This window comes from Scyliorhinus torazame, chromosome 6, assembly GCF_047496885.1.
Source record: "Scyliorhinus torazame isolate Kashiwa2021f chromosome 6, sScyTor2.1, whole genome shotgun sequence".
Lineage (NCBI taxonomy): Eukaryota > Metazoa > Chordata > Chondrichthyes > Carcharhiniformes > Scyliorhinidae > Scyliorhinus > Scyliorhinus torazame.
In genome coordinates this window covers 258,823,729-258,848,836 of record NC_092712.1, presented here as the reverse complement: position 1 = coordinate 258,848,836, position 25,108 = coordinate 258,823,729, and the positions used below count along the sequence as shown (strand labels likewise).

General features: G+C 44.4%; 1 protein-coding gene across 8 annotated transcripts in view; it reads right to left on the bottom strand.

Annotated features, from left to right (window-relative positions):
* The window catches only part of c6h18orf21 (chromosome 6 C18orf21 homolog), a 92,009-nt gene that overhangs the window by 37,462 nt on the left and 29,439 nt on the right, over positions 1-25,108 (bottom strand). For all 8 annotated transcript variants that reach the window (XM_072509597.1, XM_072509600.1, XM_072509595.1 and 5 more), the window contains 2 exons: positions 14,059-14,081; positions 13,772-13,971 (listed from right to left, as the gene is read on the bottom strand). In XM_072509597.1, the coding sequence (XP_072365698.1) occupies positions 13,772-13,971; positions 14,059-14,081 (223 nt within the window). The remainder of the gene's footprint in view (positions 1-13,771; positions 13,972-14,058; positions 14,082-25,108) is intronic.

Below are 25,108 nucleotides of genomic sequence, written 5' to 3'. Positions count from 1 at the left end.
TTGACACCTAATTTTTATGCATACAAATCATATATAGAAAAACAGTGGTCCAGTCTCTGGGGATTGTCCTCAAATCTATGGTCTTATTCCGTGGCAGAACAGTCTCAATGGCCTAATCCTGCTGCTATTTCTTATGTTTCTATGTTAGCATTGTGAGTGTACCTTCACTAGAATGACTGCAGCAGCTCAAGGGTGCAGCTTCTCAAGGGCAATTCGAGATTGCCAATAAATGCTGGTCTAACCAGCAATACCCACATCTCTTGAATGGATTTTTTTTAAAATCTGTTTTGCACATGAGAATTCATAAACTGAATTTAATACAAGTCCTTCAAATAACAGAATAACTTTGAAGGACCACCGGATTCATGTCTCCATTATAAACTTCATTATTGCTTGTTCTTTTCTCCCCACTGCGTCTTCATTTTATACTAGATTAATTCCAGCTGAAAAACCCAACTCATTGCCAAGAAACAGTAGAATACATATTTTAATCTTTAGTGCGTCAGCAGAACTTCGCAGGTTTGGAATTAAAGGTGCCCAAATTCTGTGGCTCTAAGAGCAAGGCTGAGGGTGGGAGTTATGAGGCATGTAACCCACGTCCTGACTCCTCGTAGCCTGTCCAACATCCACAAGGCACAAGCCAGAAGTGTGGTGGAATATTCTTCATCTGCCTAGATGAGTGCAGCTCCAACACTCAAGATGTTCGATATTACGCAGGGCAAAGCAGCCCAACTGATTGGCACCCATCCAACATTGTAAAGATTCATTCCCTCCACCACTAGGTACACAGTGACAGCAATTTGTACTATCTACAAGATACACTGCAGCACCTCACCAAATCTCCTTCAGCAGCACTTTTCAAACCCGTGACCTCGATCACCTAGAAGGACAAGGGCAGCAGATGCATAGGAACATTACCATCCGCTGACGCTGGCAGCTCCCCTCAAAGTCATACACCACTCTGATTTGGAATTATATCGCCGTTCCTTCACTGTCACTAGATCAAAACCCTTGGAACTCCATTCCTAACAGCACTATGGGTGTACCTGCACAAGATGGAGTACAGCGGTTCAAAAAGGCAGTTGACCATCAACTTCTCAAGGGAAATTTGGGATGTGCAACAATTGCAGGCCTAGCCAGCAATGCACACATCCCATGAAAGAATTTTTAAAATTAAGAAAAAAATGACATAAATATTTGAACCAGATGAAGATAACAGACAACGGATAGAGTCAAGGCAGAAAGAGAGGACAGTGGAATTACTTCTGGACTGCTCTCTTAAAAGTGTCAGCAGGAATGCTACAATTAGCCTCAACACGTTCTGACTAGGAAGGGGGAAAATTGGTAACTGCTCGCTTGCGAAATACATTTGGAAATGCAGGTATTTACATATTAGTAGTCAATGGTGATGCTCTTCCTATATAAATAGTCTGTTGAAATAACGCCAAGTCTCACGCACTAATGAATTGTGTTACCAAAGGGCGACCAGAGCGTATGACCTGAACGTTAACAAGGTGTCATTACCAAAAGATTAGTCTGAAGAATTATTATGAAAGGCTGGGAACATAATTTTCCTTTAGTGACTTATTTTATTATATATTAGATGGCTTGAAATAAACTCAAGCTTATAACTGCTCCTTTGTTAAGCCACAGCCCCTGCCTACAAGATTTGTTGCATAACTGAATATAGTACTTATAAACAGTGAAGTAGGTTTTGTACAGTGAGGTACAACAAAAATGATAGAAATAAAAATTAGGAAATTGTGATATACTTGGATGTCGAATGGATAACAGCCAAACAGCGTTTAAGGTAAAATGTCAAATGGAATCATCACAATTTATATTTAATAATTTTATATTTAATCAGAAAATATAGGGGAAAATATTTATAGATTTCAAGGATGAATGTGAAATTCTCTTGTCACAAATAGTTGCTGATGCAGAATCCATTTTAGAGAGAAAACGTTTGAAAAGGAGGACTACTAAAGGGTATAGGAATGTGGCAATATAGTCGGATTATATTGGGTACTTCATAAGGAGATAATGCAGATCTGATTAACTGAATGACCTGCTTCTGGGTTATAATATTCTATGACTCTGTTTTATGACATAGCATTAACCATTGTTCCTTTCCAAACATAGAGTGAAATCAGAGACATCTTGACAGGGAGAAACAATTACTTATACATGACATGCAACATGCATACTAAACAGCCCTATTATACAGATGTCATATTAAGCAATATAATACTATAAAGAAAGGATCGATCACAATTCAGTGCCAAATGGTAAATCAAAGTACAGTATATCTAGGTTACCAGTATAAATATGCAGCATTTATTAAATGGCCTCAAGACTGGCATTATATAGCTAATCCAGGGGCTACACAGAAAAAAAAAATCAGTTTTATTTAAACACAAGCTCATTAGCACTGCACAAGCACGATCGTACAAAAATCCCATAAATATTCCTGTGGCAGATTTCTATTTTTTCTGGCAAAGAATCTATGAACGCAGCATGCTACTGACAGCCTGTCAAACTCCTTGATGCACTTCTTGTTATCTCAACCCAACGGGTTTCTCCGGGATGCTTTGGATGAACAGACGTGCACTGCATGCTTACATCTGAAGGTCAGTTCAATTTTATTTAGCAGCACAGAGTACCAAATTTCCATTTTTAAGCTCCGAACTAGATTCTACTTGAACCTTTTCATGTACAATTAAACAGATCAGTTTAAAATATAGGTTTCTATCAGGCGGCTTGTTAATTATAGTGTTAGCTCACATAAATACCATAATCTATCTACAGGTAATTGTAAATAACTAAATACACTAATTTGAAAAAAAGATTGAATACTTTAAATACACTAATTTTAAAAAGATTGAATACTTACTGACACAAATGCGGCCATAACAAAAGAAACTTGACATTTACGATTTACAAACTGTACAGCTGTATCGTACTGAACAATGGTTCTGATGAGGGCAGATAAACGCATTCGCTTCTAGTCAGACTGGAGTACTGATTTGGGTGGGGCTAGTTGTAGCCACTGTTAGCTCTTCACTGAATTTTGAACCAATCCCCTGCCACAAGGGAGGATCATCAATTCATTCATGGTGTTCTGTATTCTAATTAGCATAGAGGGATACAGAGAACGGTGCAAAGCATCAGCCTTGAGCAGATTTACACAAAGTGACAAATTTATGTAACTGTGATAATGACTCAACCACTATAAAGAGAGTAATTTAAACCAGGGCAGGTTTTTGCAATACAATGTACTGCTTTACCAAATAACCTAATTTAATAATTTAGGTCGCAAAACTAAAGCTTATCTTGAAAAAAATAATCCGACAAAAATGTTTCTCTCAGTCACTGCTCAGATATTTAACACTAGGATATTTTCAAGATGAAAGCCCCAATTTCTAATTTTTTAACTGATCATTTGAGGTACTTAAAAGGTAGGAATGACCATTGCTCATCAATGTTACAGGGGCTACATTTTTTTGGCTTTTACACAAGGTTTGATTCTATGATAAATTTCACTTGGATTCAGTGTCACAGACCCAGTGTCACACACCACTTCCATAGGTAAGCCAACATTTATGAACAACAACTTATATTTTTATAAAGCACCTTTAGTGTAATAAGGCGTCCCAAAGCGCTTAATTGCAGAATTATAAAGCAGAAAATGACACCTAACCATATAAGACTATGAGGTCAGATAACCAAATGAACCACAACAACGTTGTTCCTGCCCAATATCCAGCAGGCCCGAGTGGTTGGAAAGAAATTACTTGTCACAGGACTTTGGTTACTGGCTATATCGTGACGTTACTTGACTTTGGCAGGAAACGTAAATGTCTCATTACATTGTAGCTTTGGCTATAAAGCTGTCAGTGATTTATCAAACTGTAAATGAATAAGTGAACAGCAACTTGACACACTGTAAATTTATAGTCGTTACAGGCTCAACTATCATAGCTCAGATGTCACAAAACAACAAGTTTCATCTGCTGCACCAATCTGCAATGCAAACTGGAATGTACAAGATTCTCGAATATTAATTTTCACAGGACAGTTTTTTGTTAACCATCCAGAAACCTCTCTGCTTTCTGGTGCCTTCAGATGGATTTCTCAATTTAAACAAGATAGGCTGAAAAAAAATATTGAGACAAAGAAAATTTAAGAACCTGACAAAAAAATCTATCTCTACTCAAACAAAACCCATTAGGATGTGCACATTGAATTGCTTCCTTCCATCGTGTTCCTGAACTGTGGGCGGCACGATGACACAGTGGCTAGCATTGCTGCCTCAGAGCGGCAGGAACTGGGTTCAATTCTGAGCTTGGCTGACTGTGTGGAGTTTGCACTTTGTTCCCATGTCTGCGTGGGTTTCCTACCACAGTCTAAAAATGTGCAGGTTAGGTAGCTTGGCCATGCTATATTGGCCCTAGGTGGAGTTAGGGCCAAGGTAGGATGCTCCTTCAGAGAGTCGGTGGAGATCCTTTCCCTCGACCGAAACCCGAAGACGGGCCAGATAAAGTAGCCCAAACTGGACACCCTTCTTAAATAGGGCAGATTTCCCCCCCATTAAATGCTGCTCCTTTCTTCGCTAATTCTACGCTAAGGTCGTGGTAAAGCCGGAATGGTGACCCCCCACATTTAACGTCATGTTGCTCCCTGGCCCATCGCAGGATCTGCTGTTTTTATTCGAAGTTGTGGAACCTCAAGATCATTGTTTGAGGGGATTCGACGTCTTGGACGCAGCAAATGATGAGCCCGATCTAGCCCCAGGGGGGATTTAAGTACCTTCTCACCCACCATTTTACAAAGCATGTCGGCTATGAATTCTGTGGGGGTGCTGCCCTCCATTCCCTCCGGCAAACCCGCGAGGCAGATAATAATAATTTTTATTATTGTCACAAATAGGCTTACATTAACACTGCAATGAAGTTACTGTGAAAATCCCCTAGTCGCCACACTCCGGCGCCTGTTCGGGAACAGAGGGAGAATTCAGTATGTCCAATTCACCTAACAAGCACATCTTTCGGGACTTGTAGGAGGAAACTGGAGCACCCGGAGGAAACCCACCCAGACACAGGGAGAACGTGCGGACTCCGCACAGAAAGTGACCCAAGCCGGGAACCGACACAGGGAGAACGTGCAGACTCCGCACAAACAATGACCCAAGCCGGGAATTGAACCTGGGACCCTGGCACTGTGAAGCGACAGTGCTGTTTTGCCATCGAGACCCGTTCTCCAGGTCATTTATTTTATTCTTTAAAAACGCATTCACATCCAGGACCAATGACAGGTTTTTTTCCAGCAATGTGATCCTCTCACTGTGGTCAGTGAGGGCCACCTCCACATTCTGGACCGTGTCACCCCACACTTCCAATGTTTTATCCAGCCCTTCTAACTAGCTCAAGATTTAACTTGGGGACTCGCCCACTGACCTTTTTATTTCTCCGGCTAAGTCCCGATGATGTTTTTTAAATTTAGCCGCCCCGATGCGGCTGATGTCTTCAATTGATGGCCAATGGGGGCATCTGGGAGCAGGAGGAGCACGCTGCCACCATTTTGGCTCCTCCCGACTCTAACAAAGCCTCCGAGTCTGAGGAGCACATCTGGCTCCCCCTTCTCTTGTTCTTATTTTTTGACATGTTTTGATTTGAAGCTGTATATTTCCCCTTGTGTCCCTTTAAATTTAATTTTTGACTACTAGCGCTATTTACGAGTCAGGTAGAGTCGGAGCGCCTCCCGCTGCGTGTCCTCCGCTCACATCCGCCGCTGGAAGTTGCTATTCGGTCTGCTGTGTTAACGCTGACTCACGTTATAAGCACGTCAGCTAGTCTGACTCACTCGCAACCATAAAATCTTTCTCTTTTCAGGTGCTTATCCAATTGCCTTTTGAAAGCTCAGTTGAAACTGCCTCCAGCACACTCTCAGGCAGCGCATTCCCTCTCCTCACCAGTGTGTAATCAATTCTTCACACCGTCATTGATATTTTTGCTAATCACCATAAATTGATGTCCTCTCGTTCTCAATCCTTTAAACAACAGAAGAAATTTCCCCCGAAGCACGATCTCAACCCCATCATGATTCGGAATACTTCTGTCAATTCTTCTCTCAATCCCCTCTTCTCCAAGTATCACACCCTACTTTCTCCACGTAACTGTTAAGTTCTTCATCACTAGAATTATTCACATAAATCTTTTCTGCACGTTCTCTAAAGCCTTCACATTTTTCCGAAAATGCTGTATCCAGATTTGGACAAAATACTCCAGTTGAGGCTAAATTAGCATATTAAAAAGATTACCCATACCTTTCTTATTTTTGGACACTGTGGTTCTACTTATAAAGTCCTGTATACCTTTTTGACCAGTAGTTCAGCCTACCCTGCTGCTGACAATAATTTGTGCAGATATACCCATTGGTCTCTTTGTTCCTGCACCATTTTGGAATAAATTATTAACATCTGGGGGCTTGTGAGAAAATTGGGAGAGCTGTCCTACAAGTTTGCAACATACTGATCTAGTCATATTCACAGAATCATATCTTACAACCAATGTCACAGACACCTCCATTACCGTCCCTGGGCATGCCCTGTCCCACTGGCAAGACTGATTCACCAGGGACTGCAGCACAGCAGCATACAGTCAGGAAGGAGTTGCCCTGGAAGTGCTCAACATTGACTCTGGACCCCATGCAGTCTCCATGGCATCAGGTCAAACATGGACAAGGAAACGTCCTGCTGATTATGACCCACCACATTACCACCCCACTCAGTTAATGATTCAATACTCCTCCATATTGAACATCACTTGGAGGAAGCACTGAGAATAGCAAGGTGACAAGTACACAAAATGTACTCTGGGCCGGGGACTCAATGCATCACAAAGAATGGCTCAGTAGCACAGCTTTGACAAAGTCGTGAAGGATGCAAGTGCCAGACTGAAAACTAATTTGGCCTTATCCATGCAAATTTATCTGTCACAGATGTATCTGCCCATGACAGTAAAGGTGGTCCAGAACAAAGCCCTCAACACAAACCTAAAAATTCACTCCTTCCACCACCAACATATAGCGGTAGCAGTGCCTACTATATATAAGATGCGCAGTAGAATCTCACATTTTTAAAATGTGCCCCACTCTTTTCTTCGTCATTCTACCAAAATATATCTCTTCTCTGCTATAGCAAAATTTTCTCGCCAATATATTCCAGATCTCTCATTAGAAACGTTGTTGCTAACTTTTGGTTGGCTCTTAAATCGTAATTTGCTCTGTTTGTTTAACCTTTGCTCTAGAGTCGCCAGGTATCTTTATGATACCGCCACGAGGTTCAAGTTCAAGTAATCATCAATAATTCAACACACCAATTAGTAAGATTCAATTCAAAGCACATTTATTATACACAGTAAATCACTACTCATGCATAAACTCTACTTTCTAGGCTATTCCTATCACTAAAAGGCCTATACTTCGCTTCGGACTGGCCCACCAGGTCAGGGGAACAAATGGCCTTTCGTTCAGGTCCTGAGTCTGCAGGATTCAAAAGCTGGTATGGACTGGTAGCTAGGAGCGCCTATCTCGTAGCGAGCGTTGACTTGAGACTTACTAGGTTGGCGGCAGCGAGGCAGGTCACTGTCAAGGGTTGGTTCAAGTTGCCGAGTGACCCTGCCAAAGAAGGACGATTTGAACTTGGGGGCTTTACTTTATAGTCCCCAGGGGCTTCCCACCCTTCGGGGCGGACCCCGTACCTGGTTCCAAGTGATTGGACTGCGTTCCGATCACTTGGATCGATTTCTCCAATACTGGAGTTGTTCCCTGATCGTTGGGCGGTCCCTAAATGTCCGTTGGCCTCCCTTTGTCTTGGCTCCTGCTGGCGCCGAGGAGTCTGGCTTGGCTTTATTCACCTTAACTGTTGCGATTGTGCCTTGGAATCGCTCATTACTATGCAGATGGCTGCTGGTTTCGGTGCTGTCTGGTTCCTTACAGGTTTCAATACACATGATTTCTGTATTTGCTAGTCTTTGCCTGTGTTGGCTGAATTTCCCTTCAGCCTTTGCGGTTCTCCATTTTAAGTCGGGAAGTGGCCAACTCAGGTGGCTACAACGTTAACATGCCTGTTTAGTGTGCCAGAATGCTACATTTTAGTGATCTATGTACACGGACTTCTAAATCTTTTTGCCCTCTACTGTTCCTAATCTTTCAACATGAAATGATACAGCAGGGAAGCACAAATTGGGCTTGGATTAGATGCTCTTTTGCCTTCATGAAACTGTAAAATATCTTCAGGAGAGCAGAAAAGAGAAAACTGATAAGAGCAGGATGCAAATTTACAGGGGGGAAAAAACAGATCGCAAAAGAAAAAGGTTAGGGGCAGCAATGAAGGCCAAATATTTCCATTTTGTGAACTAGGGTCAGTTGTTGCCTTGCAGTCAGAGGTTGTAGATTCAAGTACCACCACAAACTTGAACGTAATTTAGAAAGTTTTTCAATTTATTACTGAAGAACTGCTGCAGTATTGGAAATGCCACCTTTCAGGTGACACATTAAATAAAGTTTCAGTCTTTTTGCTCAGATGGATGTAAGCTTTCCCAGGGAAATATTCAAAAGAGGAGCAACATTCTTCCTCAACTTTCACCACAATAAACAGATTATCTAGTTATTTATTTACATATTAACTCATTGTCTGTGAGAGGATAAATTGACAGCTAATTTGCCTATAACAGTGACTGCTGTTCAAAATTACCAATGGTTTGCAAAGTGCTTTGGGACACCCTATGGGTGTGGTAAAGTGCTGTACAGATCCAAATTATTTCCTTCTTTTCGTTACATCTCATTTTGAGCCCTAACTTTTCAAAATCCTAAATGTGCGGGGAAAAAACCTGCCAATTTCTCTTTTCAACCAACTGTTCACGCCTTAGTTATAGCTGCTCGTGGTATCTGACCCATGTGACCATTATTTGTGAGTAAGCCTCAACAGTGTGTGGCAGCAGGCTCTTCAAAAGGCAGATCACCTGACCCCAATATTGTCCTGGGTTAAAGTGCTTTCCTGTGACTTATAGAGCATGGGAGTAGAAAAGAAAATTAGGAACTCCAAATAAACAACAATAATTTTGTGGATAAAAAAATCAATTTGAACAAATGGATGAGGGGCTTTTCAGAGTGTGAAGGTCAACAACTGCAGAGGCAGAATGTAATCTGGCATTTCTATCGTGCCACACACAAACCACAGCTGCCCACTGATTTGAAAGAGGTAGAGGATTTGACAAAATCTGAGGCCAAGTAATTAACCATCACATTTTCCCATCTTGAAAGTGTTCATCAAATGGAAGGTTAGCCATACTATGCGACATTTTGGAACTGATATAGAACATAGAAAAATACAGCACAGAACAGGCCCTTCGACCCACGATGTTGTGCCGAACTTTTGTCCTAGATTAAGAACAAATTAATCTACACCCCATCATTCTACCGGAATCCATGTACCTATCCAATAGCTGCTTGAAGGTCCCTAATGTTTCCGACACAACTACTTCCACAGGCAGTGCATTCCATGCCCCCACTACTCTCTGGATAAAGAACCTACCTCTGACATCCCCCCTATATTTTCAACCATTCACCTTAAATTTATGTCCCCTTGTAATGGTTTATTCCACCTGGGGAAAAAGTCTCTGACTGGCTACTCTATCTATTCCCCTGATCATCTTATAAACCTCTATCAAGTCACCCCTCATCCTTCTCCGTTCTAATGAGAAAAGGCCTAGCCCTCAACCTTTCCTCGTAAGACCTACTCTCCATTCCAGGCAACATCCTGGTAAATCTCCTTTGCACCTTTTCCAAAGCTTCCACATCCTTCCTAAAATGAGGCGACCAGAACCGTACACAGTACTCCAAATGATATGGAGTGGGATGTGTGGAATCTCCTCCACAAAGCACTGAAAAGTTTCATGGGCAAAATTCTCCGTAATTGGCGCGATGTCCGCCGACCGGCGCAAATCAGACCGGCATCGCGCCGCCCCAAAGGTGCGGAATCCTCCGCATCTTGAGCGGCCGAGCCCTAACCTTGAGGGGCTAGGCCCGCGCCGGACTGATTTCCGCCCCGCCAGCTGGCGGGAAAGGCCTTTGGTGCCCCGCCAGCTGGCGCGGAAATGACATTGCCGGGCGGCGCATGCGTGGGAGCGTTAGCGGCCGCTCACGGCATCCCCGCGCATGCGCAGTGGAGGGGGCCTCTTTCGCCTCCGCCATGGTGGAGACCATGGCGAAGGCGGAAGGAAAAGAGTGCCCCCACGGCACAGGACCGCCCGTAGATCGGTGGTCCCCCATCGCGGGCCAGACCACCGTGGGGGCACCCCCCGGGGCCAGATCGCCCCGCACCCCCCCTCAGGACCCCGGAGCCCGCTCACGCCACCTTGTCCCGCCGGTAAGAGAGGTGGTTTAATCCACACCGGCGGGACAGGCATTCCAGCAGCGGGACTTCGGCCCATCCGGGCCGGAGAATCGCCAGGGGGGGCCCGCCAACCGGCGCGGCGCGATTCACGCAAGCCCCCGGCGATTCTCTGACCCGGCGGGGGGGGTCGGAGAATCCCGCTCAAGATACCTTTGACTTCATCTTGGAATATTCCTTCATAAAGGCTTCGCCCAGCTTTTTGTTCAATAATTTGCAAATGTTTCAAGGTACTGACTGCAACAGATCGTGATGTTCTGGTTTATGTGGTAACGGTGGTAAGAACAGTTCTTTCCAAACCTCAAAACTCAACCTGGACAGTGCAGTAAATATGAAATATATAAGTACAATAGGATTGAGTTACAGTTGGATTGCCAGGGCTTGTCGGTGGCATGGGAACTGACCGCAATGACACCCTGATCTGCAGTAAATGCTTCTAAGGATTGTAAAAGGCATGAAAACCACAACTAAATTTATGATTATGAGTGAGAATAAAAAAGTCTCAGAGCAATTATTGATTGTTCGTAGCTCTCCAATCATCAATATTGTAAAAAGACCAGCACGGTCGCGATTGGCCTCCTTCTCAATCGTAGATTTTCTATGATTCTATGATGATCACAATTGTTAGGATTTTCAATTCTGGCTGAGAATAAAGTAACAGCGCTATAGGTATAATCGATATACTGTCATTGGTCAACTAATTCAAAATTCTGCTTGTTGATGGAAAGCCCAAACTGAAGGGCTCTCTATAAAATTAAAAATACAATCCTTACATTTGAGGGATCTTCAGAGCAAAATTTTAAATAAGATCTGCAGCTTTTCAAGCACTCGTAGGGGAATTCACTAGGACTCCCACCAATGTTCCCTCTAATTTTCTTTCATTATACATGGCCTCGTCTCTTTAGTACATCGTACCTTTAAAAATTTAAGTGGCTTTGCACCACATCATAGACAAGACAACGTATGCACGGCCTGCATGGTATCTTCTGGATTGTGGTGACTCCAACCATTTATCAAGCATCCCCTATGCTCCAACCCTTGACCACCATAACTAGCACATTAACCTTAGTGTGCCTAGGCTAGGGAGGAGGAAAACAAATAGGGTTCTCACACGTGATCGTGAGCCAGTGGCCTCTCCTGGAAAGTTAAAAGTATTCTTGAGTGTCAAGTGAGGACCAACTCAGACTCAAATGTCTTAGTCAATTAGGGATGGCCAATAAATGCTGGCCTAGCCAGCAATGCACATAACCCGTGAAATAATTTTTTTTAAATCACATAAGCCTGCTGACACTCACCCCAGTAAAAATCAGAGTCCTCATGATTCAGAAGACAAAAGGGGGAGGAAAAGAGAATGCTAACTCATACAATAGAAGTTATAGAATCCCTAGAGTGCAGGAGGCCATTCGACCCATCGAGTCTGCACCGACCCTCCAAAAGAGCACCCCACCCAGGCCCACAACCCCATAATCCTACCTAACTCTCGGACATTAAGGGGCAACGGGTGGCATGGTTGCCCAGAGGTTAGCACTGTTGCTTCACAGCGCCAGGGACTCGGGTTTGATTCTAGGCTTGGGTCACTGTTCGTGCAGAGTCTGCACATTCTCCCCGTGTCTGCGTGGGCTTCCTCCAGGTGCACTGGTTTCCTCTCATGTCCCGAAAGACATGCTTGTTGGGTGAATTGGACATTCTGAAATCTCCCTCAGTGTACCCAAACAGGCGCCGGAGTGTGGTGACATGGGGATTTTCACAGTAACTTCATTGCAGTGATAATGTAAGCCTACTTGTGATTATCATTAAATGCGCAAACTCCACACTGACCATCATCCAAGGCCGGAATTGAACTTGGGTCCCTGGCGCTGTGAGGCAGCAGTGCTACCACACCACCCATAACCTGAGCATTGATTTTCTTTTTGACATTCACCACTAACTTGTTAATGTACATCTGTGTGTTAATTATATACTTATCTCTAAATATTGACAAGCAATGATGTCAATGTTCAGATTAGGGATTAACAGGCAGCATCTGAAACTGTGTCAGAAGACCCAAGAACAAAATTAGGACTCAAGATGCTGCTACTAAAATTATAATTAACACCCCAATATGGAGAGGCTTGATGAGCAAGAGAGAAGCATAATGGAACGCTGAATTGTGGGTGCTTATCGTGGTGAGGTCAAAATCCATGAGCTCCACAAGAGATCTTGATCTTGTTAGAGATCTGACCTCGAGATGAGTTTCCAAGCACATGTACACATCATCAAGAAGAACACCTATTTACACTTCCTTTACAGTGCTCAATTCCACCCTCCCCTACTTACTTACTGATGAACCCCTCAATCATGCTTTTGTTATTTCTAGGCTTACCTTTATCAAATCGCTCCAAGCTTGCCTCCCATGTTCTGCTCACTGTAAACTTGAGGTCATCCTAAGCTCTGCTGCCCATGTCCTAACTTGCATCGATTCCTGATCAACTATCACCCCCATACTTGCTGACCTACACTGCCTCCCAGCAAAACAATGCCTCAATTAAAAAATTTTCATTCTTGTTTTCAAACTCCTCCATGGCCTCTCCCCTCCTAACCCCGTTATCTCCTTCAATCCCACAACCCACTAATATTTCTGTACACCTCTAGCAACCTGTCTTTAGCACCGCTGATTTTAAATGTTCTGCCATTGGTGGTCATGCCTTCAACAGGCTAAACTCTGGAATTTTCTTCATGAACCCAGTCATCCTCCTTTAAGACACTCTATATAGTCTATCTTTTTAGGTAATCAGCCCCAATATTGCCATATGTGGTTCTGTATTATTTTGTTTCCCAATGGTGCCATGAAGTGCCTGAAGATATTTATTATGATAAAGGTGCTATATGAACACAGTTTTTGGCATTCTTGATGTAATGAAAAATGGGCAGGGGTGAGGGATTTAATAGAGTTGGTTAGCATTTCAGAAAAGAAGCCAAGGTTTAAATATAAACTCCAGAAAGATCTGAGAGTACCATGTTGTCGAAGCTCTGCAGTGCAGCACAGTGACCTGCAGTGTCTCGCAAATAGATTCTGCTGCTCTAAAAAGAAAATCACTCTTTGGACCCACTTATACACAGTTGCAATCATTGAATTCTGCAATGTTTGTAAATTGCACATGGCTTTCTAGTATATATAAGAATGTGTTAATTCAGTGTCTGACAGCTCTATATGACCTGGAAACCACAATTTGCTCTCGGCTGTTGAAGCTCAGAGATGCAATGAAAAAGGAGAGATAAATCAGAGTAAACGTTATAGGAGCTTTTCTTACACATCGAGAGGATTGTTTCAAACCGTACCAACGTGCTCCTAGAGTTTCTGTATTTCTGCAGTTGTCGCACTTGTTTGAGATTAAGTTTCCAATTGGCTGCTTCACGTTGCAGTAGCTTTTTTATCTGCATCGTCATCCTCCTTTTGGATTTCAGTCGCACTCTGTGGTTTCCAGGAAGAAAGCACTCAAAGCAGTGGCTACACACTCCTTCTGGTTTAACTTTCATACCTGCAAGGAAAAGGCATGGTTAATGAAATTTGGTTCAAAATTTGCATATTAATCCAAAAATGAAGCAGCACCATGTTTTATACTGACCTGTTACAGACTGATGAATCCACCTGAAACAGAACAAAACTTCTTAAAAATCAAAATGTATTTAAACCAACAGACTTTATTATACAAATAGGAAATGTTGAAAACACTCAGCAAGTCCGGCAGCATCTATGCACAGATAAATGACTAAATGTCAGTGACCTGAACCATTGCCTGGTTAGCGGTAGGAAACCACTGGCCGTCGATTCTAGAAGGAACAATATTGCACTTACCTGCGCTCGGATATCGCATTCACCTTCCTCTTGGTGCGGCAGCCTCGTGCCTTCTGCACCCCGATCCGCACAGGCTCTAGTGCAGAGGCGTGCAACCCCGCCGCCTTATGACGGGGCAAGCTTGGGAACGTCCATTGAGGGCATGCATTTAAACAGCAGATTTAGATTCAACGTATTTAACAAATGTTTTAAAGGTATGTAGAAGTGAAAAACTTATTTTTTGCTCTTTCTTTTATACAGGCATTACTGTTGTTGTTAAAGTAATTTATGATTAAAGGTGTTTATTTATAAGTGAACATAGGTTTGGTTATTTGTTTTAAATCTGTGGAACTATTTAAATCTGTACTATATTAGTATATAACTTTGGGGGTGGCACGGTGATGCAATGGTTAGCACTGTTGCCTGCGCCGCTGAGGACCCGAGTTCGATCCCAGTCTTGGGTCACTGCCTGTGTGGAGTTTGCACATTCTCCCAGTGTCTGCGTGGGTTTCACCCCTACAACCCAAAGATGTGCATGTTAGGTGGATTGGCCACACCAAATTGCCCCTTAATTGGAAAAAATAATTGGATACTTTAAATTTATTTTTAAAAACTTTACCTGTGGCATACTTAAAAGTGTTTGTATGTTTGAATTTAGATTATGGTCATAAGATGTTAAAGCGCCCAGGGCTTTTTGCTGTTACTGTCCTTGTAATATCTGATATTTTTTGGATTTGTGTTCATAGAATCATTGCAGTGCAGAAGCCATTTGGCCTATCGAGCCTGCAGTGACACTCCGAAAGAGCAACCTATCCAGGCCCACATCCCCGGCCTATCCCCATAACCCCATCTAACCGTTGGACTAAGGGGCAATTTAGCATGGCCAAACCACCTAACCTGCACATCTTTGGACTGTGGAAGGAAACCGGAGCACCCGGAGGAAACAGCGGCAGCATAGTGCCACAGTGGTTAGCATTGCTGCCTCACAGCACCAGGGACCCAGGTTCAATTCCGTCCTTGGGTGACCGTGTGGAGTTTGTATGTTCTTCCAGTGTTTGAATGGGTTTCCTCTGGGTGCTCTGGTTTCCTCCCACAGTCCAAAGATGTGCAAGTTAGGTGGATTGGCCATGCTAAATTGTCCCTTAGTGTTCAAAGATGTGCAGATTAGATGGGGTTATGGGGATAGGGTGGTGGAGTGGGCCTAGGTAGGGTGCTCTTTCAGCGGGTCATTGCATACTCAATGGGCCAAATGGCCTTCTTCTGCACTGTAGTGATTCTATGGGTATGAATACTTGTACAGCAGAGAGTTTGGTTTAAAATACTATATTTATCTTTAATACTCTTGATTCTCAAACTGGTGGCATCCGCTTCATGCAATTAATACATTCCCCGATATCCCAACATATGTTGGTATATTCTTGAAGAGACTTGCAAATATTGGCACATTCCAGCAAATCTTGTGAACGTACTGCCATGTATGGCCATCGAAAGTGGCCGCCCGCAAAGAGTGATGGGAAATTTGGCCAAGCCTGAGCACAGAGAGGCTGCAGCCTGCAAATATACAAAAGCTGGAGGGCGGCATGTGGCGCAGTGGTTAGCACTGGGACTGCGGCGCTGAGGACCCGGGTTTGAATCACGGCCCTGGGTCACTATCCTTGTGGAGTTCGCACATTCTCCCCATATCTGCGTGGGTTTCACCCCCACAACCCAAAGGTGTGCAGGTTAGGTGGATTGGCCATGCTAAATTGCCCCTTAATTGGAAAAGAAAAATAATTGGCTACTCTAATTTTTTTTTTTTTTTAATGTACAAAAGCTGCAGCTCAGAGAGTTATGCAGAAACTAACACAGGAGAAAGGCCATTATAAGATCTTCACGGGACAATGGGCTCCAGGTAGAAACTGACAATAAGTGGCAGACTCAGCAGCACCTGCTTTTCTTATTTGGGAAGGCCCACGTGCTTCGGACACTAACGGCCATGGCCAAATGTGACCCGCCCCGCTGTCATGGTGTCCGTCCCTAATTGGTCAGGATCGATCAGGGTGATCCGAGACCCAATCAATCCATTGGACCTCATCTGGGACCGCCCAAAAGGGCCCGAAAGCTAGAGGGATAGAGGGTGGTGTGTAGCCCACCACTTGCTCTCTTGACAGCCGCCTTCCAGACAACAGCTTCGGCAGCCAACAACAACGGTGAATCCATCACCAGCCAAGAGAAGACCAACCACGCCATCCACAGAGGGACCAGAACAGAGGACACTGACGACCAGCTACAAGAACTCCAGCACTGCCAGACGACCAGATCCAGATAAGGCCATATCTGCTCTGTACTTGCCAGTCACCAGGAAGTTAAGTTAAGGTCGTTTTAAGGGTATTAGTTTACAGTCCAATGTGCATGAACGTGTGCATGAGTTAAAAAGTTAGTATTTAACTTTTGTGTTTATTAATAAACTATTATTATACTGAACAACTTGTGTGATCGTTTGTCCACCGTATATGGGTTAAACACACACTGTGGTTTAGAAAGGTGACAACACATGCCACCCAGGTACCTCGTCCCTCGGCAAACAATGACATACCCCTGCTGACGTTTTGCAATACCGACACATTCTTTGAAACGTCTGCCCATATAGGCCCACTCAGAACTCAAAGACAACGACACAAGGGAAAAATAATGCTAGCATTGCAGAATATATTTTGAGTACAAGAGCATGAAGGTTATGCTGAAATTATACACAACAGTAGTTAGATCGCAGCCGGTTGCGGCTATGCCTGGGTAGGACGCACGGTCGGCAGCTCCTGCTGAGAACGGACTTTTGGGCCCTTTTAAGGAGCTCCAGCGGCACTTGGACGACGGTTCCCGGTGTGGGAAGGAAGCAGTGAGGTTCCCCCAGCACTGTATGATGAATGTGATATAAAATAGTTACTTTAGAGATACTAGTTAATGTAATGTAGAAATAAGCCACTTTGATTCTGGCAGTTAGGGACAAAGGGATTTGAGACCGCTTGGAAAAAACAGGAAGAGGTGTGTCTATGAGAGTGATGCTGCATTGATAGGGGCCAGAGAAAGGGATTGGAAGTGAGCCAATTAGAATAGATCAAATAGGTCAGGAGGGACATAGGCTGACCTATGGGCGTCGAGTATGTGAAACTTGATACCATTTGAATTGATTTTGCAGAGATCCTTTTGTCTCTTTGTTCAGTCGCTTTCTGGAGTGTAAGAGACTGGATGTCTCTTATGTTTCTGTAAGATGAATTAAGCTTGCAAGCTAAATAAATAACTTCTTTTTACGTGCAAATCCATCTCAACTTTTATTGAGGCCAGACTGACAGAGAAAGAAATTTGGGAATCAACATTTGGTGCCGAAAACCGGGATTTCTCAGGGCGATCCTGATCCAACTGCGAAATCAGAATTAGACTGATTATGAACAGGAGGATGGGGAACAAAGGGCCCTCAATGTAGAACTGGAAAACGACCGCGCATTGATTGTTCCCCTCTTCTTATCGTCTGATTAGTCTGGTCACTCGCGGTTGGCACAGAAAGACCGCCTCGACGAAATCACAGGTCAGTCTGGGGATTAGCATTTTAATTGATGGGATTTCATAGAGTTAATTCGGCTGGGGTAGGCTGTATTGTTGATGTAACATTTAAAATATAAATGGTTCAACTTTATTTGTGAGTTAATTCGGCTGGGGTAGGCTGTATTGTTGATGTAACATTTAAAATATAAATGGTTCAACTTTATTTGTGAGTTAATTCGGCTGGGGTAGGCTGTATTGTTGATGTAACATTTAAAATATAAATGGTTCAACTTTATTTGTGAGTTAATTCGGTTGGGTTACGTTATGAGAGGTAGATGTAACATTTGAAATTGAAAATGGTTCACCTCTATATGTCTGTGTGTTAAAAATATAGTTGATAAAGCTAAAATTTTCTCTTTGGACTGTAGTGGCGAAAAAACGCAGTTCCAAGGACGAGTTGAGATTATGGGAAATTCCTTGGATAGCACAAATGATCCAGGCATGCCACTGCAAATATTATGTGATAAGTATCCGGACAAAGCGAAGGATTTTAGAAAATTGTCAGCACAGTTAAGAACTAAAATGGGAGATGAATGGCCACTAGGGGGAACCAAAGACCTAGAAATGGTTAAGAAAATCCAGGGACAAATATGGAGAAAAAAATCAAGGTATGAAAACTAAAGAATTAATTGGATTATGGAGGCAATATTGTCAAGAGGAAAAAGATAAGTTTATGTTGTCCAGCTGGCAGGATAACACCCTTAAAATGGGGATTTCAATTAGTGAACAGGGTAACCTAAAAACATTACAGATCTTGAAAAAGGAATGTGCATTTAAAAAAAGAGCAAATAGAGACAGGAAGGACCCGGGTCACACAAGAGACGAACTACGTAGTTCAATGGCTGGCCTTGAATTGACAGAAGAAGAAAAATTCAATAATTTGGAAAAGTCAGTAAAAGTTCCGTCTGCACCCATAGTATGGTCTGCGCTCATTCCAGAACCACCAGAGTACAATAATATATACCCAGCCATTGCTCCCCAGATTTCAAATATGCCAGAAACTCAAGCCCTTTTGGGTGATAGTGTGGGTCCTGATTTACCAACTTCACAACCGAAAGAGCAAAAGGAACTCTGTCCCACAAGCCCAGTTAGCTCTAGGACAAGATCTCGGACAGCGAGAGAGGGGCTTGACGCTCACCAGAAACAATTAAGCATATCACCTAAGTCTCCCCAAACTAAGGAGAAATCACAAGATTTGGGAACAAAGAAAGCTGAAACAACTTCGTTTGAAGAGAAAGAACTCCCCCTAGTGACAGGGAGAGACGTTGAAGTCTTGGAACAAACAGGGGAAATAGCTAGAGTGCCCCCTGGTGACATTCGGAGACAGTTACCGATTAGGAAGATGCGAAACCCCGACCCAGGGACTGCGGCAGCGAACCCCACGATAGACGTTTACTTCCCATGGACACCCAGTGAGATGATGGCTATTATGGCTACAATCCCAGATAGAAAAAAATCTCCTGCTGCCTTCGTGGATTCATTGAGAACTACCATCTCAATTTATCAAGCTGATTCAAGGGACCTCTGGGCCCTAGTCCAGCAGATTTTAACCCCAGCAGAGTACCGCAATTATCTTAACCACCTGAATTATGCTAGTCATGCCGCACTCCAGCAGGCCTATGCGTTAGACGACGATAGAAGGACACAGATCTTGAATGCGTTGAATAGCACATTTCAAAGGCCCATAAATCTTTCTGTTATCTTAGACCTAAAACCTAAGAAGACTGAAGATCCAGAGGAATTTCTGGAGCGTTTTAATGAAATCTACCGGGGGCAGTCAGGCGATTTGCTGTATCAAAATGGTCAGAATTCCCCTCAATACTGTGCTATGTTAATGCATTGCCTACCACCTTCTGTGGTTACTGCTGTGAAATGTAATAACATGAATTGGACAGAGAACAAGCCTTCCCAGATGGCAAGGGCAGTCAGATTTTACTGGAAGGAGGGTGTAGGCCAAGAAGGAGGCTCAGTTACAAAGGTTAAGACTGAGTATGTAATGAAAAAGGATGATCTGCGACCCCAACAAGCGGCAGAAATGGTAGTTTACCAGCAGGAGCCCCAATATAGTGACTTTGGGTGGGTGGATCAGCGAAGAGGAGGATACCAAACCCACCCAAAGGGACCCTCACCCCATTTTTATGGCCCACCGAACGAATCAACAGCTCTACAACCGCAGCCCCCTCTGAGGGGCCATTGGTCTACTGGAAGACGAGGACGGGGCAGAAATAGAGGGAGCAATGCATGTCTTAATTGCGGCCGTGTAGATCACTGGCAACAGGAATGCCCCTTTAAAAGACAGACAGTAGAAGGAGATTATTCGACCCAAAGGAGAGGGTACCCACCAAGGGGAGGACAGATGAGATACACTGACTTCTCCCAGGAAAACCGTTTCCCAACACAGGATTGACTAGCTAATTTAGCCATAAGGACTCTCCAATCCGACAGGGAACCTATTATCTCTCTGCAGATAGGAGATCAACATCACTCATTTGTAATCGACACAGGGGCAGCTATGTCTTCTGTGCAATCAACACTTAAATTACCAATATCCGACCACACGCAGCAATTGTCAGGGTTCCAAGGACAGGTGTGTGAGTATCCTATTTCTGAACCTGTGACAGTCACTTACGAGAATACGTCTGCAGAGCATCAGTTTGTAGTGACTACTGGATTGGACTGTAACTTGTTGGCCCGAGATTTACTGTGTATCTTCCAGCTACAGCTAGAATGCGGAGATGAGGGGGTAACGGTTACATCATGGAGGATGAGACAACAGTGCTATATTTCTATCACCCCCCAGTGGTGGACGTTAGACGTTGAACAGTCACTGCATCACGTTACCCTGGCCTATGACAGAACTGGATGAAACAGGGAGTTGGAGGACAAATACCGGCCATTACTTGAGACCGAATGGCCAGTCAAGGTTACAGCCACAGTCACGGGAAAAGAAGGTACAGCCGATTTTGTTACAATATCACCACATTTATGGCCACAGTCAGCTTCGGTAAGCCCTCATATTACACGTCAGGTCCATGACCAGTACCATGCCAGGGATATGGGGCGAATGGTCAGGAGGGCAGTGGATCATTCAGATCCAACAGACTACGCACTTCAAGTCATGCCGGACGGCACTACCATAAAATATTTTGAGGTCCCTGAAACGATTAACACTCGACTGCAGCATCACAGGGGACATGATGTGTTGGAATATGTCAATCCACAGGTCTGGGCGGAATACCCATCACAAGTGGGAAAGACAAATGTTACACCTATCAAGGTAATGATTAAGGATCATGTAAAGCTACCTTCCATTCGGCAATACCCCCTGAAATCTCAAGCTGCTCCATCAATAGATAAATTAATTCAAGAACTGTTGAAACAGGGTATTTTGGTCCCTTGCCAATCAGAATGTAATACCCCAATACTTGCTGTGCCTAAACCAGCCAAACCGGACCAGTACCGATTAGTACAGGATTTACGTTCAATTAATGCCATCGCACAGCCGTTACATGCTCTCGTCCCTAACCCTGCCCACATACTGGCTCAAATTCCAGCTCAAGCCCGGGTCTTCGCCGTAATTGACCTTCAGCACGCCTTCTTTGCCCTCCCACTTGCGACTGAAAGTCAATATTTGTTTGCCTTCACTTACAATGGACAGCAGTATACCTGGACCCGACTGCCACAGGGGTTCGTCAATTCACCTACACTCTTCTCCAGATGTCTGCAGACCCAACTCCAGGCCTTGACATTGGAGCATGGTTCCACTCTAGTGCAGTATGTAGATGACATATTGGTGGCAAGTCCTGACGAGCCCAGTAATAGGGATGATGTGATCCAATTATTGAACCACCTATCCTCGTTGGTTAATGTTGTTTCACAAGCAAAGGTCTTGGTGGCTCAGAGAAAAGTTAAGTTCTTAGGAGTTTTACTTACAGCCACAGAAAGAAGTCTCGAACCCAGTAGGATTGAACCAATATGCCAATTCCCCGTCCCTACAATAGCCAAGGAGGTTTGTCATTGGCTGGGTATGGTGAATTATTGTCGGCAGTGGATACCAAATATCGCTGTCTATACAAAGCTGCTGACGCCTTACACGAGTAAAGAGGGAAACTTTATTCTCACCACCGAGGCACTCGAGGCCTTCCGTTGCCTGAAGCAGGCCTTGCTACAAGCACCGGCCCTTGGTAGGCCCCTATACGACCGACCATTCCAGATATACTGTACTGTTCTGGAAGGATGTTCAACAGCGGTACTCACCCAGCAACATGGGGACAAGCACCGGCCTGTAGCATATTACTCTTCCAAACTCGACCCAGTGGCGTTGGGCCACCCTGTTTGCACCCAGATCTTGGCAGCGATATACAATAGTTTGCAGGCTGCTGCCAACATCACTCTCCAACAGGATATTACGGTGTATAGCTCCCACTCGGTAATCGCACTATTGGGGCAACTGCAGACTCAGCATCTTACCGCAGCTCGTCAGAATAGGTATGAGATATACCTTTTGAACAATCCACGTCTGACATTTAAATATTGTACCACTATCAATCCAGCCTGTTTTCTTAGCGGTCCCCCTGTCCATGAGGATGCGCCTGGTCACGACTGTTTAGCCTTGATTCGGGAAACTACAACAATAAGGGACGATCTGAGTGATATTCCGTTAGAACAACCTGACATGATTATGTATGTTGATGGCAGTGCATTAGTAAGCCCCACTGGCCGGAGACTGGCCGGTTACACAATCGTAGATCAGGATGGTCTGATTTTAGAAGCGGCAGCTTTCCAGACCCCTTACTCAGCACAACAAGCCGAACGTTTTGCCCTCACCCGTGCATGTATACTTGGGGGAGATCGCCGGGTAAATATCTACACTGACTCCCGATATGCTTTCGGGGTAGTTCATGACTTCGGACAACTCTGGAAGAATAGGGGATTCCTTACCTCGGCAGGCACAGAAATATCCAACCGGGGTTTAGTTAATGACCTACTGCAGGCCCTCCTTCTGCCAGCGCAGATTTCCGTTATTAAATGCGCTGCCCACACGAATGGTACAACCCCAGTTGATGTTGGTAATGAACGAGCAGATCGTGCAGCGCGAACAGCCGCACAAATTCAGCAAGTGATGGTGCCTAAAATGTTAAGTCAGACTAAACGATCTACTATAAATATGTCTGCTTCTGACAAGTCAATGCCAACCATCCAAGACGTCATAAGGTTACAGGAGGACGCTCCTGAGAGTGATAAACAAATGTGGAAACGGTTAGGTTGTACATATGATTCTGTTTCCTCTTTATGGACCACGCCTGCACATCAGACTTGTATGTCTGGTGTGCTGGCTTTATGGGTCATTGAATGTGTACACTTTGCAACTCATTGTGGGGCTCGAGGGACTAGTGATTTGTTGCTGGACACTTGGTGGCACCCTAAAATGCAGGGGTTGGCCCAAAGTATCAGTAATCGGTGTTTGATTTGTCAGCAATATAACACCGGAAAAGGTATCCCTTGTGGGAAGGGGCAAACCCCATTGCCCAGTGGTCCCTTTGAGACGCTCCAAATGGATTACATTGAGTTGGAAAGGTGTCAATGTTACAAATATGTTTTGGTCATTGTGGATGTGTTCAGCAGATGGGTCGAGGCGTATCCGACTATCGATAATAAAGCTGCTACTGTGGTTAAAGTCTTGATGAGGGAAATCATTCCCCGGTACGGTATACCAGCTCAGTTAAGTTCTGATAATGGGCCTCATTTTATTGGACAAATTAACAAGGAGTTTTGCTCCCAGTTGGGCATACGCCAGCAGTTACACTGTGCTTACAGACCGCAGGCGGCCGGGTTGGTTGAGAGACACAATCAGACCCTCAAAACTAAATTGGCTAAATTAAGAGCAGACACGGGACTGACATGGCTTAAGTTGCTCCCCGTTGCCCTCTTCCAGCTGCGGGTTACACCTGCGGGACCAGCCCGGCTCTCTCCCGCCGAGATTCTTTATGGCAGGCCTCTTAGAAATCCTTGGAGCCTGCAGGTTCCCAGACGGGTTCAGTTTCATCAGATGACTGAAGAAATGACCACCTATGTTCTAGCCCTTACGCAAGTGCTCAAGGAACTCCATGGCCAAGTCCGCGCGGCTCACCAGCCATTGCCCCCAGTACCTAGCTCACTTTCAGTCCAGCCCGGTAGTTATGTCATGGTCAAAAATTGGACTAGGAAGGGGTCGGAGCCGCGATGGGACGGGCCCTTCCAAGTTCTCCTTACCACCCCCACAGCAGTTAAAGTGGAGGGGCGAAGTGCTTGGGTCCACCTACATCACTGCAAATTGAGTCCATCTCCACTACTGTAAAAGGTCGGATACTAACCTGCCTCCCTCTCCAGTGCTATTTTACAGGTGTGGAGCATGATGGAGTGGCTACGCATCGTCTGTCTGATATTTGGCCTCACTTCACTTGGCGTGTTATTGGCGATGGACATGGAAAAGGGGAATATTATGTATCTGTGTAGCCCCAACCAATCTACAAGGATACATCACCTATGCAAAGGTGATGTTCTTCGCTGCCCCCATATACGAGGACATGGTATCGACTCATGGAAGGTCATCAAAGTTAAGGAGAATGCAGGAGTCATGAAGCAGTTGCACCGGTCCCGGCGATGGGAAGGGAACATTATATGGACATTGCCTTGTTTTTGGAATACATGTAAATTTGATTTTGAATGTGTTAAGAGTGGTACAATAAAGGTAAAATCAGGCTGTCAGAAGAGTGTAGGAAGAGGCTATGAGAAAGAGAAAGGGACTAGAGAGAGGACGGGGCGTATGAGAAGGGAAGTACAGCTAGAACGTAGGTTACCGGGAGATACACTTAAGTTAATTAAAGGCCAAACTGAGGAAAACCCGGGTAGTATGAATCTCTTCTACCAGATTTACCACCGTCTGTATGGCCAGGGACGGGTTGTCTGCTACCCAAACCCCGCAGCGGTGTCTAGGTTATTTTCTGTTTCACCGCTTTGGGGCACTCCCCAAACGGTGGTTCATTGTCAGCATTCCGAACCACTGCCCGATCAGGTCACTCTTCCTTACGATCCGGGTTCAGCACCATCGGCTATTTGCCTTCCCCTTTCTCGGGATAATTCCCATTCACAGTACGATAGGCTGCGACGGTGGAGGGCGTACATACCTAGCCACTTCACTCCCAATAGGGATTCCCGGTCGTACGAGAATTGCTTCAGCAGTGAAGGATATGGCTGTTTGCTGGTAGAGGTGGACACAAATA